General features: G+C 42.8%; 1 protein-coding gene and 1 non-coding gene across 2 annotated transcripts; one reads left to right on the top strand and one right to left on the bottom strand.

Moving 5' to 3' along the window:
* Positions 1–2,988: 2,988 nt before the first annotated feature.
* GPR55 (G protein-coupled receptor 55) lies at positions 2,989–7,635 on the bottom strand. Its single transcript, XM_001521521.4, has 2 exons — positions 7,603–7,635; positions 2,989–4,206 (listed from the first exon to the last, which is right to left on the bottom strand). Exon 2 carries the CDS (start codon positions 4,196–4,198, stop codon positions 3,182–3,184), a length of 1,017 nt encoding a protein of 338 aa, XP_001521571.3. The 5' UTR covers positions 4,199–4,206; positions 7,603–7,635; the 3' UTR covers positions 2,989–3,181.
* On the top strand, positions 7,450–7,592 carry LOC114815651. Its single transcript, XR_003763450.1, has one exon. It is a non-coding gene; the product is annotated as a small nucleolar RNA SNORA7 (small nucleolar RNA).
* Positions 7,636–17,607: the final 9,972 nt, after the last annotated feature.

Consider the following 17,607-nt stretch of genomic DNA (forward strand, 5'->3'; position numbering starts at 1 on the left):
AGCTCTACTCTCCTTCCCTGCAATCTCTCACATCCTTCTGCCGTCAAGACATATCCATTTGGATTTCCAGCTGATACCCCAAATTAAACATTTCCAAAGCTGATTTCGTTATCTTCCCACCCAAACCATGTCTTCCCCATCACTGTAGACAGTACCGCAATCTTCCCTAACACATAAGCCTGTAACTGTAATGTTATCCTTGACTCATCTCTCTCATTCCATCCACATATTCATTCTGTCACCAAATCCTGTCAGTTCTGTCTTCACAACAATGCTAAAATGTGGCTTTTCCTCTCCATCCAAACTGCTACCAATCTGATCCAAGCATTTATCCTATCCCATCTTGTCTACTGCATCTGCCTCTTCACTGGCCTCCTGTCTCTCCGCACTCCAATCCATACTTCACTCTACTGTATGGATCATTTATCAACAGAAATATTCAATGCAAGTCTTCCCATTCCTCAAGAACCTCCAGAGGCTGTCCTTCCACCTCCACCTCAAAGAGAAATTCCTTACCATTAGTTTTAAAGCACTCAACCTGCTTGCCCCCTTCTACCTCACCTCACTAATCTCCTTCTACAGCCCAGCCCACATACTCTGCTCCTCTAGTGCTACCTTACTCTCTGTGCCTCGGTCTTGTCTATCTTGCTACCAACTCCTTTCTCTCATCCTCCCCTTAGCTTGTAACTCCCTCCCCCTCCATATAAACCAGACCATCACCTCTCCACCTTCAAATCATTATTAAGGTCACATATTCTCCAAGTGGCCTTGCCCAGTTGAGCCCTTTTCCCTGGCTCGGTCTCCCTTCTGTGTTGTCTATACCCTTGGAGCTGTGACATTTGGATATTTGCCCCACCCCCAACCCCACAGCATTTATGTCCATATCTTTAAATTATATTATAAATCACTTATGTATTCATGTCAAGGTCTGTCTCTCCCTCTATAGTGTAAGCTCATTGTGGAGAAAAAATATTTCTGCTAATTCTGTTGCACTGTACTCTCCAAGAGCTTACTACAGAGTTTGCTGTGTGATCTTGGGCAAATCACTTCACTTCTCTGTGCCTCGGTTAACTCATCTGTAAAATGGGCATTAAGACTGTGAGCTCCATGTAGGACAGGGACTGTGTCCAACTCGATTTGCTTGTAATTCCTCCACTTACTACTTAATACAGTGCCTGGCACAAAGTAAGTGCTTAACAAATACCACTATCACTATTATTCTTATTACGTAGAGTAAGTGCTTACATAGTAAGTGCTCAATAAATACGATTGATTGGTTGATTGGCTAAATGTTACTATTTGGCCATCTAGGGGCTATGGTACTACTGCCAGAATGATTCCCAAGATATGCAGAGGGCATGATTAGAACTTGGATTAGTAAACTTAGGCAAGAGAAAGCTGAGTGTGGCTTAATGGAGAGGGGAACGGAGAAGCTTCCAAAAGAAGATAAACTGGAAAGGTTAAGACTCATCAGTCTGGAAAGGGAACATGATAGAGGTGCAAAAATCACAAAGGATATGGGCAGAGCAGAATTTTTATTCATCAAATCCTACAAAAACCGTGGAATAGCCTTAATCTTGAAGTTCCAGGATTGAAAATGTGTAAGAAGCTCTAGTGGTTCGAGCAACACCACTCACACACTCTCCCATCGCAGCCAGTCATGTTCCCGTGGGGCCATGGGAAGTAACAGCCAATCAGTTATGGAATTGATTATGTTCCAAAACACTAGTCTAAACACTAGGCAAGATGTGTTGCATTATACTTCTCCAAGTGTTTAGTACAGTGCTTTGCACACAGTACGCGCTCAATAAATACAATTGAACGAATGAAAGAATGCGAGGTAATCAGATCAGTGATAGTTACTTTCCCACATGAGGCTCACAGTCGAAGTGGAGGCAGATCAGAGGTGAAAGTGAGCCAAAGGCAAAACACTGGCTCAACCCGGGAATGTCATTTCTAATTACTTTTCTAGTCCAGGGAGCAGATATGGTCCAATGGCTTCATTTCTGTATGCAGATCCACTCAGCCTCCTTGCTGCTCAGGATTCTTTCCTGTCCCTGGGGCCATGTGACTACCTCCACTGGCCCAGGACTCATGGATTTTGTGAGGCATCCATGAGACTAGTGACATCATTACATCACTTTCCTTGTGACTACATTGAAGTCGTTGTCTCTGATTAGAGTCTGGTGACTCCACCTCGACCACCTCCCTGCCTCTGTTCTCCCTACCACCTCACCCTGGCTCTCCATACCACTCTCCCAACCCAGGAAAGACAAACAACTCTGTCTCTGCCAGGGCTTTATGGTCTCTCTATCAATCACCAATGACCCATCAATTGATGCTAATTGGGCTATGATCATTTTGGCCTGGGACCAGTGCTTTCTCAGGCCTCTGCTCTCTCTCTCAGTCCAGGGTTTTTGGGTCAGGAGAGGAGAGAACATGTGGAGGGGTGATCCCTTCCCCTCTCTTTTTCACCCTGAGGGTCTGGGGTCTCACTCCCCTCCCCAATTTATGGAGGCTAAGGCCTCAGTTTGCCGCCATGGGCCTGGAATGGTGTTCCAGACACCGTGTGCCTTCTGCACAGTGTCCCCACAACAGGCCAGGACTCTTGGGAAGGGAGTGATTCACTGGGCGGTGGAAGCATGCCCTTTCTAACAATGCTCAAGAACTGCTTTCAACAAGCAATAATAGTACTAATTGTTGTATATGTTAAGCACTGTATTAAATGCTGGGGTAGATACAAGATAGTCAGGCCTCACATTGGACTCACAGTCTAAACAGGAGGGAGAACAGTTACTGGATTCCCATTTTGCAGATGAGGGAATTAAGGCGCAAAGAAGTTAAGTGACTTGCCCAAGGTCATCCAGCAGACAAGTGGTGGAGCCAGGAATAGAGCCACTTGTCTGCTGGATGGCCTTGGGCAAGTCACTTAACTTTTCTGTGCCACATTTACCTCATCTGGAAAATGGGGATTAAGACTCTGTCCAACCTGATTATCTTGATTCTACCCCACTACTCATACAGTGCCTGGCACATAGTAAGCACTTAACAAATACCATTCAAAATGTTAAAAGAAAGGACTGCTGGAGGCTTGCGCAAAGAAGTGAGGTGATTGACTAGGAGTGAAGGCTGTCTGGGGCTTGTTCTTGATAATCCCTGGGCACCGAGAATACAGGTGGCATCAGCCACCCTCCACTTCTTCCTCATTCTCCTCCAATTCTCTACCCTGGGTGCACCTATGAAGGGACCCAGTCATGAGGCTGGCACTGAGTCTTCTCGACAAATGACGGGACATATCAAAGATTGAGCTTCCTTGATGCTGAGCTCCTTTTATGAATTCTTTGGCCACAAAGTAGTAGCAAAAAACGTCAAGGCAGCAATTGACATTGGCAAAGCACATCATCAGCTGTAAGAAGACAATAACGGCCTGTCTAGCCGTACAGCCCTGGATGACATCCTTTTTCACCAGGAACTGCAGGAAGATCCCAAGATGAACCGGCAGGAAGGAAGCCACGAACACACCAAAGTTGATGACGATGGTCCAAATACAGGCCCTTTTCTGGATCGCTGTATTGTCTTGGAGAAGAATAACTATGCTATGGAAGGAGCAATAAGAAACAACGGCCAACGGGATGACGAACCCAAACAATTCTAGGCAGACAATGGGAGTGGTTTCCCATGAACTTCTTGACATATTGTGGAAGCATTTTACATTACCAGTTGGATGAAAATCATAAATGGGGATGCTGCCAACCCAAACCACAACCCAAATGCAGCAGCATACCATCACACTTGTCTTGGGAGTTCGGGAATGATGTGCCCAAAATGGATATTTTATTCTAATATATCTATCAAAACTGATGAAAACAATTGTGAAAACACTTCCATACATGCTGACGAAGTAGAGGCATTCCACAATGGTGCACAGGACATTTGTCGTGAACTTCTTAGCCAGGACCATCCTGAAAAGGAGGGAGACCAGGAGCTGAAGGTCAAAGATGGCCAGGTTGATCATGCAGATGTAGGTGGTTGAATGATCTGAATTTTCCCTACACAAGGACCAGAAGACACGCACCGCCAGCACGTTGAGGATCAATCCCAAGATGAAGGTTGGGATATAGATCACCAGCCGGACGATGTCCATGTTTATGTCAATAGAGTCAAAAGAACAGTTTTGGGGAGGGTTTGATTGGTTCATTTCTTTTTCTAAAACACAAAAGAAAATAGTACATTTCAGCAATTGTTGCTTCACTCTTTCGCATCCCGCAGTCTCGATTCCAGTGTCCAGTCACTAAACCAAAGAAACAACAACTTCACTTGGTGTCAGTGTAAACAGATGGAGACTAGAATAGAGTTCTTGTGGGCCATCAGGAGATTGAGTTCTGTGTGATTCAGCCCACCTATTCATTGGCCTAAGACGGTTTATTGATTTGGATAACAATCTATTTCAGGTTAAAAATACCCTGCTTTCTGGAATAGCTATATAATTGAGGTCAAAGTATATTCTTGGAGTTGGAAGTATTGTTTAACTAAATGTGCGGTTATATGATGTGAAAACCTTCTACATTCACTTTCTAAATGCTCATCAGAAAAGCACTTGGTAGGGTGTGGTGAGAGTGAGGGTGGAGAGACTATCGCATAATGAGAATAAATGTGTGTATGTGGGTTTGTGTTGTGTGGATTAATGGGGAGGAGAGAGGGAATGAACAATTCTGCAAGTAATACAACTCATCTTAAGGTTTATATTTGTCATCTTCCTAATGACCGTGTGCTTCATCATATGCCTCATTGTGTGCTTCAGCATGGCTTAGTGGAAAGAGCCCGGGCTTAGGAGTCAGAGGTCGTGGGTTCTAATGCTGGCTCCATCACTTATTAGCTGTGAGACTTTGGGCAAGTCACCTAACTTCTCTGTGCCTCAGTTACCTTATCTGTAAAATGGGGACTAAGGCTATGAGCTCCATGTGGGTCAACCTGATTACCTTGTATCTAACCCAGTGCTTAGAGCAGTGCTTGGCACATAGTAAGGGCTTAAAAAATACCATAAAATACCATTATTACTATTATTCACCTCTGTTGTTCTGTCCCAAGCACTTAGTACAGTGCTTGTCAGCTGTGTGACTTTGGGCAAGTCACTTAACTTCTCTGGGCCTCAGTTACCCCATCTGTAAAATGGGGATTAAGACTTGAGCTCCACATGGGACAACCTGATCACCTTATATCCTCTCCAGCGCTTAGAACAGTGCTTTGCACATAGTAAGCACTTAACAAATACCATCATTATTATTATTATTCACACTAAGTAGATGCCCAGTCAACACCACTGATGTTGATGTTGATCACCTTTAGCGATTCACAGTAGAAGGGCCTCAGAGAAGTCACCTAGTTAACCTCCCCTGTCTTTAGTCAATCAGTCCATGGTATTTACTGAGCACTTACTATATGCAGAGCATGCAATCATTCAATCATTTATTGAGTGCTTTGTGTGTAAAGCATCATACTAAGCAAGAACAATACAACAGTAAACAGAGACATTCCCTGCTAACAGGGAGCTTATGGTCTAGAGGGGGAGACAGACAATGTGATTAAATAAATAAATAGATGAAAAAGTGAGTGGAAGAGTACAATATAGTAGAGTTGGTAGATACTTGGTAGACAGTATCCCTTTGGATAAGATCCTGCAGTGACACAGTTGAGATTCATAAATTTCAAGAGACCTCTAGAGAAAACACTGTCTTCATTTTTTAAGGGAATTTTGCTTTGATCATTTCCTTGTGCTTTCCCCAAAAATCTTACCTTTCCTGAATTTCAGGCAATTAAAAGCATATGACTTAAGAATCAGCCAAGAGAAGAGGGACTTTTTTAATTTTTTTTTTTTTTTACAGTTTAGGCACAATGACATGAGCAAACCTATCCACCCACCAAACCAAAATTTCCCAAGTCCATGTCTCAGCTAAGTTTCTCACAGGGACATATGCAGTCATTATATTTGAGAATTGGACAGCCAGAAAAAGTGTCAAAACCATTTTTTTTTCATTTTAAGCAAATAGCATTTCAGAATCTGGAGGTGAGCTTGGATGTGGCAAATGTTTTATTAAAGGGAAGATTTGTGAATACAACTTAACAAGCAAGAGTTCAAGTAAGACAGAAATCATGGATGGGAAGGAGTCAGCACTTAATCCCTTTCCTTAGGACCAAGACTCCGGAATTGATTCACCATTTCTGTCCAAAGGTGAACTAGCCTTCTCTTCTTACTGGAGTGCCCATTTTAGACAATCACTCTAATAACCCTGACTTCTACTGTGAAATCACAATGTTCTCTGAACAAAATACAACTCAAGTGAAAAGTTCATTTTCTCACTTCACATTTTTTTAAAAAAAAAGTCAGGTGCTATTTCCCAGTGAATATCATATTCATTTCAAACAATCCCACTGTGAAACCTCTCAATTCCAGGGAATCTGCAGAAGCATATTTTCTTATTTAGTGTGCTTTTTCCTTAGCTACCCTTTAAAATGGGCTAAGAAGTGCTAAAATTGGCATGGAAATGTGTTTCTAGATGGAAAGTGGGAAATACCATAGGACTTTAGAAGTCTTTTGTGTTTTTTTTTTTTTTAACTGCACTTTCGACATTCTTTAAGTTGAATCACAGTTCAAGAACCTCTGGAGCATTTAGAAACAAAACACAAATCTCAGTATTGAGGACTGTCGATCTCTTTTCAATAAAGGCTAAGTTATAATTTGTAATTTCCCCAGAATGGTGGACAAGCATTAGCAAGGGGTGGGAGCTAGGAGAGTCAAGAGTGAGGTTCAGTTAGTTATATGGTGATCTGGAGGGACAGTGAGTGTAAGATAAGGAATAGCTAGAGAAGAGATCTCTTCGGTGACCCTCAAGGTTCAGTTCTTGGTTTCCTTTTCTTCTCAATCTACTCTTACTACATTGAGGAGATCACCCAGTCCCAAGGCTTCAAACTACCTCTTCTAGTTACCAATCAATCAATCATATTGATTGTGCGCTTACTGGGTGCAGAGCAGCGTAGTAAGTGCTTGGGAGAGTATGCTATAACAGTGTCGGAAGATGTTCCCTGAGAGGAGGCGACAGACACTAATATAAATATATAAATTACAAATGTGTACATAAGTGCTGTAGGGCTTAAGTAGGGGTGAATTAGGGTTGCAAATCCAATTGCAAGGGTGACATAAAAGGGAGGGGGAGAAGAGGAAATGAGGGCTTGCTTGTTATGCAGAGGATTGCCAAATATATCTCATTAGTTTCAACCTCTCTCCTTATCCACTCTTCCTCATTTCTTTCATGTCTACCAACACTATGATACTCTCTCAAGGGCTTAATAATGATGATGATGGTGAGGATACAAATAATAACAAAAATAATATTTGTTAAGTGCTTACTATGTGCCAAGCACTGTACTAAGTTCTGGAGTAGAATCAAGTTTCCCCTTTCAGGATCGCAACTGGAGAGTTTCCAGTACTCTACCAGTCTTGGCTATGGGAGGGAGAATCAAGCAGAGTATGCCTCTACCCACTCCATTCCTAGCTTAGACAGTGGCTAGTGAGTGGAAGGCAATATGCTACAAGTCCAAACTCACCCGTGCTGGGCAGCAGCAATATGGGAGAGAGTCCAGGGAGGAGACCCAAGTTTACTGTGTGGAAGAAGACAATGGTAAATCACTTCCATATTTTGACCAAGAAAACTCTATAGAATAACTACCAGAATGATCACAGATGGAGAGTGGGCCATTCTGGGAGAGGTGTTCATGGAGTCACTATGGTTGGGAAATGATTTGACAGTTTAAGACAAGATTCAAACTAATCAAGTCCTATGTGGGGCTCAGAGTTTAAGTAGGAGGGAGAACAGGTATTGAATCCCTCACTTTGCAGATGAAGGGAACTGAGGCATGGAGAAGTGAAGTGACTTTCCCAAGTGACTTGTAGGCAAGTGGCAGAACCAGAATTAAAATCCAGGTCTTCTGATTCTCAAGCTTATGTTCTTTCCACTAAGCCACATTGTTCCTCGGTACAGTGCCGCTTACATAAATACCATTGATTGAATAATTAATACAGGCATCAGGCATTACTGGTGGATAATTTCAGCTTTACTCAGTTTTTCAGGGATCTCTCAAGCAACTCAGGCCTGAATCCCTCTGGTTAGCTGATCTGGTCAGATTTTTACCTGGAAGATCTATTAATCCGTTCTAAAATGCCAAGAAGCCATAGGTTGTGGCCTTTGGTGATTTTATTGCCTTCTTTATCTGGCTGGAAGTTTCAATCAACCAATCAATCAATCAGTTGTATTTTTGAACACTTATGGTGTAGAGAGCACTGTACTAAATAGTTGGGAGAGACAATATGAGAATTGGTCAACACATTCCCTGCTCAGACCCAGCTTACAGTCTAGAGGTTTGAAATCCACACCTGCCTTGGATGGTGGCGGTCAATCCTTCTAGCCTTCAACTGATGGCATATAGCAGTAAGGCAGCCCTGAATTCAGTCCAGAGGAAAACCAAGCTTTTCTCTGGCTGCTACTAATAAGCAGCACAATCCTCAGCCACAGCTCTCACCTGGGTCTGGGAGGCACTGGATAACTCTGGGATATGCAGAACTTGGAGGCAGTGCGATGAATCCTTCTTCAGCATGAGCCCCTCAGCAACTCACACTAGCTTCCATAAGCTCCTAGTGGCCTGAGAACGTGTCTGCCGACTCTGCTTCATTGTACTCTCCAAGTGCTTAATACAGTGCTCTGCACACAGTAAGTGCTCAGTAAATACTGTTAGTTGATTCATTGATTGGTGGTCCTTCCTCCCTTCCTCCCTTCCTCCCTTTTCTTCTTTGTTGGCCTGACATGACTGACTCCATTTTAGAGAGTCCGCCATTTCCGGGCCCAATAAAGGATAGTTAGGCACGACCCCATGGGCTTGTTAAACCACCTGCCCATGCTATTCCTTGTTGTGTTCCTGAAGTTTCTGAGTTCCTCAAAAATCGGGGAAATGGGGCCCTCTTCGGTAGCCAACAATTAGAAGCAACCCTGACTCTTGATTCCCAACAATTCATTCCCCCACCAAGAGTTTATCAGGCTCCAGTAGACTCATGTTGGGGCTGATCCTGGGACGCCCCAGAGCTGGGTGAGTGGTTGCCCTAGACTCAACTCTCGAGGAAGCCCGGGGGACTCTGTGACGAAATACAGCAGCTTCAGGACCAGATTCCAACTGGTTGGTTTTTGGTGGTTTGTTGTGAGTATTCCCCTTCCCCTTCCCTGAACTGGTTAGTTTGTGCTTAAGGTTTTGTGGTTTCCTACTGTCAAATGTATCCCTTAGGAGATATTTCCTCTGGGCCCGTGCTCAGTGTAGCTCAGTGGAAAGAGCACGGGCTTGGGAGTCAGAAGTCATGGGTTCGAATCCCGGTTCTGCCACTTGTCAGCTGTGTGACTGTGGGCAAGTCACTTAACTTCTCTGTGCCTCAGTTACCTCATCTGTAAAATGGGGATTAAGACTGTGAACCTCATGTAGAACAACCTGATTACCCTGTATCTACCCCAGCATTTAGAACAGTGCTCTGCACATAGGAAGCACTTAGCAAATACCAACATTATTATTATTGTTATTATTATTATTAAACAGGAAGTACCGGTGATCACCTGTAAATCCTTGATTAATTGGTTACTGCTTTTCTTTGTTGCAACTTTTACAAAGAAATTGCTGTTGTGGCTGTGACCACATCTGCAGACACTCACAGGTCTTCATTATGCTGACTGCTGTGATTTTGATACCCAGATGTATCCTACCCCAGGGGCAGCACCCTCCCTCTCTTCCTTCCTCCCTGTCTCCCTCCCTCCCTCCCTTCCTCCCTCCCTTCTGGTTGCTGGATGACTGTGAAGGTGAAGAGATGAGCGGTTTCTTTTTTTATCTTTTTAATGAGTGACTTAAAAAAAAAAGAAAAAGACTTTCCACTTACAGTTTACCTGTACACTTGGAGTAAAAAAAAGGGTGAGGTTTCTGAAGCAAAAGGTCTGTTAGCATCAGTCTGGTTAGACAACGTTAATGGAAACAATTCGTTGAATTTCTGCCACCTCTTTCCCCACTGGGATAAATATAACTAGTCATCCCTAAATCAGCATCTTCATCCTTCTGGAAGCAGGTTCAAAAGTGAAAGATTCATGCTCTTATGCAAAGTCATTCAATTCATTCATTCAGTCATATTTATGGAGCACTTACTGTATGCAGAGCACTGTGGTAAGTGCTTGGAAAGTACAATTCAGCAATAAAGAGAGACAATCCCTGCCCATATCGGGTTTACAGTCTAGAAGGGGGAAGACAGACTAAACTGAAGCACAGAGAGACCAAGGGAACTAGCTTACCTAGAGGAGGTGTGCAGGTGAGGGGTTTTGAAAACTCAGGCTATGCTAGATCTAATTTGGGAGGCTCTCTCATGGTTCACCTAAACCTATGCTCTAATCACTGAGATCACAGCTGGAATGTGGGCTTCTATTGGTGCATTTGGTGGAAAGTCTTCCATTTGAGTTTGTCTATTCAAGCAAAGTGAAAAGAAGCAGTGTGGCTTGGTGGAAAGAGCACGGGCTTGCGAGACAGAGGTTGTGGGTTTTCATCCACCCTCCGCCACTTGTCAGCTGTGTGACTTTGGGCAAGTCACTTCATTTCTCTGTGCCGCAGTTATCTCATCTGTAAAATGGGGATTAAGACTGTGATCCCCAAGTGGGACAACCCATTTACCTTGTATCTACCCCAGCGCTTAAAGCAGTGCTTGGCACATAGCATTTCATAAATACCTATTATTATTATTAATAAACAGATGAATTTAGTCCCAAAACTTTTATTCACGTAAGATTTTTTTTTTAGCTTTGTTTTTTATCTAAAGCTACCTAGTGAGACCACCTATACTGAAGGAAGAGCCAGAAAGCAAGTGCTCAACTCTCCATTTCCCATTCTGGGGAAATCCCCAAGAGAGCATTTGCTCACCCTGCTGAAGTCAATAGTGACGATTGAACAATACAATACTATGCCAAGGCACATCTCTTTCAAGAGGCCTTCCCAATCTAAGCCCCTGTTTCCCCTTCTCCCACTCCCTTCTGCATCTCCCTGGCTTGCTCCCTTTGCTCTTCCCCAGGCCCAGCCCCAGAGCACTTATGTACATTTGTCATTTATTTATTTGTACTGAGGTCTTTCTCCCCTCTCTAGACTGTAACTCATTATGGGCAGGGAATGTAGCTGTTTATTGTCGCATTGTACTCTCCCAAGTGCTTAGTACAGTGCTCTGCACATAGTAAACGCTCAATAAATGTGAATGAATAAGCTCTTCCTCGAATCACAGCAACCAAGCCTAGAGTGATATTGATAGTTCATTCATCGTGCAGGTCAATGACTAAACTGTCCAGGGTGACTAACTGTATGTTCTCCAGTGATAGGGGTTTTCCACCACACCACTTTTTGAATCCTTCCTCAGGGCTTTATCCCCCTGAATGAAAGATGAAGAGACATCTCTGACCCCTGATTCTTTGGAGTATAATACTCCATAATTACTTGTGGAATGGGTTTAATAAAGATTAAGTCCTATTCTCTCCTACTTTGACTGATGTACTTGTAGGACAGGGACTTTGTCCAACCTGATTAACTTGTATTTACCCCAGTGCTTAGTAAGCAGCATGGCACAGTGGAAAGAGCCCAGGCTTAGGAGTCAGAGGTCATGGGTTCTAATCCCGGCTCTGCCACCTGTTAGCTGTGTGACTTTGGGCAAGTCACTTAACTTCTCGGTGTCTCAGTTACCTCTTCTGTAAAATGGTGATTTAAAATGTGAGCTCCACGTAGGACAACCTGATTACCCTGTATCTACCCCAGCATTTAGAACAGTGCTCGGCACATAGTAAGCGCTTAACAAATACCAGCATCATCATTATTATTATTATTATTATAGAGCTTGGCACATAGTAAGTGCTTAACAAATACCATCGTTATTATTATTATTATAGTGCTTGGCACATAGTAAGTGCTTAACAAATACCATAATCAAGGGGTCAGAAAAGGAGCACTATTGAATTTATTTGGACAAAACATTCAAATGTGTCAAAGCTTTTTGCTTATTTACCCCAGTGGACATAGTCTCATCATAAGCAGCATTATGTTCAAACTAAAGAACAACTTTATAAGATAATTAAGGTGCTGAAGTGCTGATCATGTGCCAAGTGCTGTACGCAGCACTGAGGTAAATATTAGTTACTCAAGTCAGACACCACCCTTGTTCAACAGGGGATCACAGTCTCACCAGGGTTGTCATAAAGCCAATGGTGATGACGTTTTGGTGTGATCCTCAAGACAGTTACGGAATCACCTAAATTATTTTTGGTTAAGGTCACCCCTTCCTAAGCAAAGTAAGTTATTTTGTGAATGAGTCTCCTTTTAGACTGTAAACTCAATGAAAGCAAGACTTGTGCCTTCCTCTAGACTGTAAGCTCATTGTTGGGCAGGGAACATGTCTACCAGCTTAATTATATTGTGTTCTCCTAAGGGCTTAGTACAGGGCTTGGCACACAGTAAGTCTTCAATAAATATGATTGACTGATTTATTAAAAATCTATTGTACTCACCCAACTACTCAGTATAATAGCATGGCCTAGTGGAAAGAGTATGAGCCTGGGAGTCAGGATACCTTGGTTTTCATCCTGGCTCTGAAGCTCTGCCATTTGTCTGATGGGTGAGCTTGGGCAAGTCATTTAACTTCTCTCTGCCTCAGTTTCCTCAATTGTAAAAAAGAAATTCAATACCTGTTCTCCGTCCTACTTAGACTGTGAGCCTCAAGTGGGACAAGGACACTGTCCTATCCATTAACTTGTATCTACCCAAGAGCTTACTTGATACATAGCAATTGCTTAACAAATATTATTACTAGTCTGCATACATTAGATGCTCAATATATTCTTTTGAGTCTTGGATGGAGAAAACATGCAATATTTCTTCCTCTTCCCTCTTGCCTTACCCCAAACCTTGTCTATCAGATGAGGATGTCTAGTCTGACAGTGATTTAACTTCAATGTCCATGGCACAGAGAAGATTAAAACCCACATTTCCTGGTTTCCATTTTGTCACAAAACTCATCTGCTGTAGTACATGGATTCATTGTCTTCATCGAAGAATTTGTGTTTATGCCCAAGCAGCTAATCTGGAATGGATTTGGCTTTTAATCCTACTACCCTGGGCAGTAAATCAGTCATTGCTTTCACAGTTGGCCAGAAAGCAAATTCAGAAAACAGCATACTTTCTTCCTCAAATAACTTTCTCTTAATTCAGTGGCAATTCACCACCAAACCAATTTCACAGTTGTTTTTAATAATAACAATAATAATGATGATATTTATTAAGCATGTACTATATGCCAAGCACTGTTCTAAACCCTGGGGTAGATAGAAGCCGATCAGGTTGGATCCAGTCCTGTTCCACATGGGACTCATAGTCTTTATCCCCATTTTACAGATAAGGTAACTGAAGCACAGAGAAGTGAAGTGACTTATCCAAGGTCACACAGCATCCAAGCAGAGGATCAGGGATTAGAACTCAGGTCATTCTGATGCCCAGGACAGTGCTCTATCCACCAGGCCATGCTGTTTCCCTAATGATAAAAATAGGTCCAACTTGGAATTCAAACAAGTAGTAAATCGAGCAGTAGTATTTATTGAATATCTAGTGGGTGGCGAGCATTGTAACGGAATCCTTGGGGATTACAATATAGAAAGAGCACACACTCTCTACCCACAAGGGATTTACAGAATAGCAGGAGAAACTGACACAGATGAGCAAGTGCTTAATTAGTAAGGTCATGTAAGTCAATGCATACAGAAATTAATTCATTCAATCGTATTTATTGAGTGCTTACTTTGTGCAGAGCACTGTACTAAGTGCTTCAGAGAATACAACAGAACACTAAACAGACACATTCCCTACTCACAACAAGCTTACAGTCTAGAGGGGGAGAAAGACATGAATATAAATAATTGAATTACAGTTGTGTACATTAAGGACTGTGGCACTGGGAGCGGGGATGAATAAAGGGGCAAGGCAGGGTGACGTAGAAGGGAGTGGGGGAAGAGGAAAGGCGGGCTTAGTCAGGGAAGACCTCTTGGAAGAGATGTGCCTTCACTAAGGCTCTGAAGAGGGGGAGAGTAATTGTCTGTCAGATGTGTAGGGGGAGGGTGTTCCAGGCCAGAGGCAGGACATGGGCAAGAGTTTGAGAGCGAGATAGACGAGATCGAGGTACAGTAAGAGGTTGGCATTAGAGGAGTGAAGTGTGCGGACTGAGAAATATTCCAGGTCGGGGGACGTGAATGAATAACTGCAAGACTGGCATAGAAGTAGTGAGTAGTAGTTGCGGGGACTTGACTTGGGTAGAAGACAAAAATAATCGGGGAAGATTTCCTGCAAGAGATATAACTTTAGAAGAACTTTGAAGATGGCAGATCTGAAAGGACAGGGCGCTCCAAGCAGGAGGAAATCTGTGGGCAATGGGTTGGAGACAGGGGAATAACATAGTGAGTAACTAGGTAGTAATGAAGACTGTGAGCTGGGGTTAAGTGGGAGAAGAGTGGATAAGTAAAAAGGAGAAAACTGAGAGAATGCCTTGAAGTCATTGGTGAAGAGTTTCTACTTGATGTGAAGAGAGGAATGAGTAATCATTGAAGGTGTTTAAGGAGTGAAGAGATATACATTTGAGTGCAGTACATTTGAGAAAAGTACTCCACAGCAAAATCAAGAAAGGATGGAGAAGGGAAAGTCTGCAGGCAGGGAGGTCCTAGAGGAGGCTAATGCAGTCGTCGATGGGATAAGGTAAGTGCCTGGACCAATTTGGTGGCCATCTGGATGGAGAATAATGATAATAATGATAATAACTGTAGCATTTCTTAAAGCACTTAAGTGCCAGTCACTGTACTAAGTGTTGGGGTAGGTACAAGGTAATTGGGTTGGAAAGTGTCCCTGTCCCAGATAGGGCTCACAGTCTTAATTCTATTTTCCAGGTTAGGAAACTAAGATCAAGAGAAGTGAAGTGACTTGCCCAGGGTCACACAGAAGGCACTGGCAGACCCTGAATTAGAACCCAGTTCCTTCTGATTCCCAAACCCATGCTCTATCCACTAGGGAATTAGGCGACAAATGGAGGAAAAACTTGCACAGGTATAAGTATTTCAAATAGTATTGCCACCTTTCATATCTGACAAAATGCATTTAATTGTGAAGCACTTTGCATTGCAAAATATCTTTTTTTTTACCAAAGGGTCAAATTGCTTGTATTAACCACAAAGCTCCATTTACCTTGAAATACAAAACTTGTTTGTTTTGTTTGTTTGTTTTATGGTATTATGTGTAGAACTATGTGTTTACTGTGTGTCAACTGTTTTCTAAGTGCTGGATTAGGTACACATTAATCAGGTCAGACACAGTCCCTGTCCCACATGGGGGCTCACAGTCTTAAATAGGACGGAGAACAAGTAATGAATCCCCATTTTACAGTTGAGGAAACTGAGGCCTGCAGAGGTTAAGTGACTTGCCCAAGGTCAAACAGCCAGTAATTGCTAGGGTAATTGGCAGAGCTGGATTTAGAACTCAAGCCCTCTGACTCCCAGTCCCGTGCTCTTTCCTGTAGGCCACACTGCTTCTCGCTTGTCATACGACTTCAGAGAGCTAACACTTAATGACTTTGTTATCCTTATTAAAACATTATTTTCCAGTCTCTTAAGACTCTCATACTTCTCTCCAGAATTAGCAACAGACTGTATGCTGCAGTTGAAAGAGGGAGAAGGCAAATTACTGTGAAAGCTGTAGTAGGCTTCAGAAACAGGGATGATGATGATGGTGGAATTGTTGTCCATTGTGATGGAGGAGAGCATGACAGCCATTCAAGGGTCTTAAGTTAGGCTTTCTATCAGGATTTGGGGTAGTTTTCCAATAGCCACATTCTCTCTGAATGTACATGAAAAGACCCCAAGAATTATATACCTTATAGATTACCAATTATGATAGAGTGTCACTGACATAGATTCCTCCTTTTTTTTTAGTGGTTCTTGAAAGTTCAGGGCAACCAAAGGTGGGGAAACACCCATTTCTATCTAAGCATTTAATTCATTTCCTAAGAAGAGTCCTCGTGTCACGGCACTGTGTTTTGAGTGAAACATCTACTGGCTTATAGTAAGTGATGTTTGTAAGTGCTCTTCAGCTCTCCTCTCCAAGCCAACGATACCATGTATTCAGATTAGTCACCAAGGAGGTGCCCACGCATTTATCAGATTGAGGTTTTGCTCAGTAATTGAGCACATGCTCATCAGTTTTGTAGTGAGGCTATATCACGCAAAGTTGCTAACCCTTTGAAAGATGTTAATAAAATTCAGCGACCTTCATGAGTTGTCAAAATGGTCCAACAGTCCCTGGTTGAATTTCAGGTGGGTAAAACATAAACTTGAATGATTAAGGGTGAGTCCTCTTCCTAAGTACTTCGTTGTGGACAGGGAACTTGTCTTCCAACTCTGTTGTACTATGCTCTTCCTAGTGCTTGTTAATAATAATAATAATAATAATAATGATGGTATTTGTTAAGCACTTACTATATGCCAAGCACTGTTCTAAGCACTGGGGTAGATACAAGGTAATCAGGTTGTCCCACTTGGGGCTCACGGTCTTAATCCCCATTTTACAGATGAGGTAACTGAGGCACAGAGAAGTGAAGTGACTTGCCTGAAGTCACCCAGCTGACAAGAGGTAGAGGCGGAATTACAACCCACGATCTCTGACTCCCAAGCCCATTCTCTTTCCACCAAGCCATGCTGCTTCTCTAAGCAACTGTAATCGTGTTACAGTTCTCTGCCCACAGTAAGTGCTCAGTAAATGCCACTGATTGATTGAATAATATTGCTGCTAATAGGGGTCAGCGACAAGATAGAGGAGATCAAGGTACAGTGAGAAGGTTAGTATTAGAGGAGTGAAGTGTGCAGGCTAGGTTGTAGTAGGAGAGCAGCGAGGTGAGGTAGGAGAGGATGAGGTGGTTGAGTGCTTTTAACGCCCATGGTGAAGAATTTTTGTTTGATGCAGAGGTGGACAGCCAATCACTGGAATTTCTTGAGAGGGAAACATGTTCTGAACAATTTTGTAAAAAAATGATCCGGGCAGCAGAGTGAAATATGGATTGGAGTGGGGAGAAACAAGAGGCTGGGTAGTCAGGAAGGAGGCGTCTTCCTTCTGGCCTGGAACTCCCTCCCTCCTCAAATCTAACAGGCAATTATTCTCCCACCTTCAAAGCTTTATTCAAGACACATCTCCTCCAAAAGGCCTTCCCTGACTAAGCCCCCCTTTCCTCCTCTCTATCCCCCCTCTCCCTCCCCCGGATTTGCTCCCTTTATTCATCCCTTCTTCCAGCCCCACAGCATTTATGTACATATCTGTTATTTATGTGTAGATTAATGTCTACATATTATAGACTCTAGACTGTAAGCTCATAGTGGGCAGGGGATATGTCTGTCATATTGTACTCTTCCAAGTGCTTATACAGTGTTCTGCACAAGGTAAGCACTCAATAAATATGATTGAATGAATGAATGAATACTTTTC

This window comes from Ornithorhynchus anatinus, chromosome 1 (assembly GCF_004115215.2).
Source record: "Ornithorhynchus anatinus isolate Pmale09 chromosome 1, mOrnAna1.pri.v4, whole genome shotgun sequence".
In the NCBI taxonomy this organism is placed as follows: Eukaryota; Metazoa; Chordata; class Mammalia; order Monotremata; family Ornithorhynchidae; genus Ornithorhynchus; species Ornithorhynchus anatinus.

Coding starts and splice junctions, on each gene's coding strand:
- GPR55 (XM_001521521.4), bottom strand. CDS start 4,198: ATGAACCAATCAAACCCTCCCCAAAACTGTTCTTTTGACTCTATTGAC.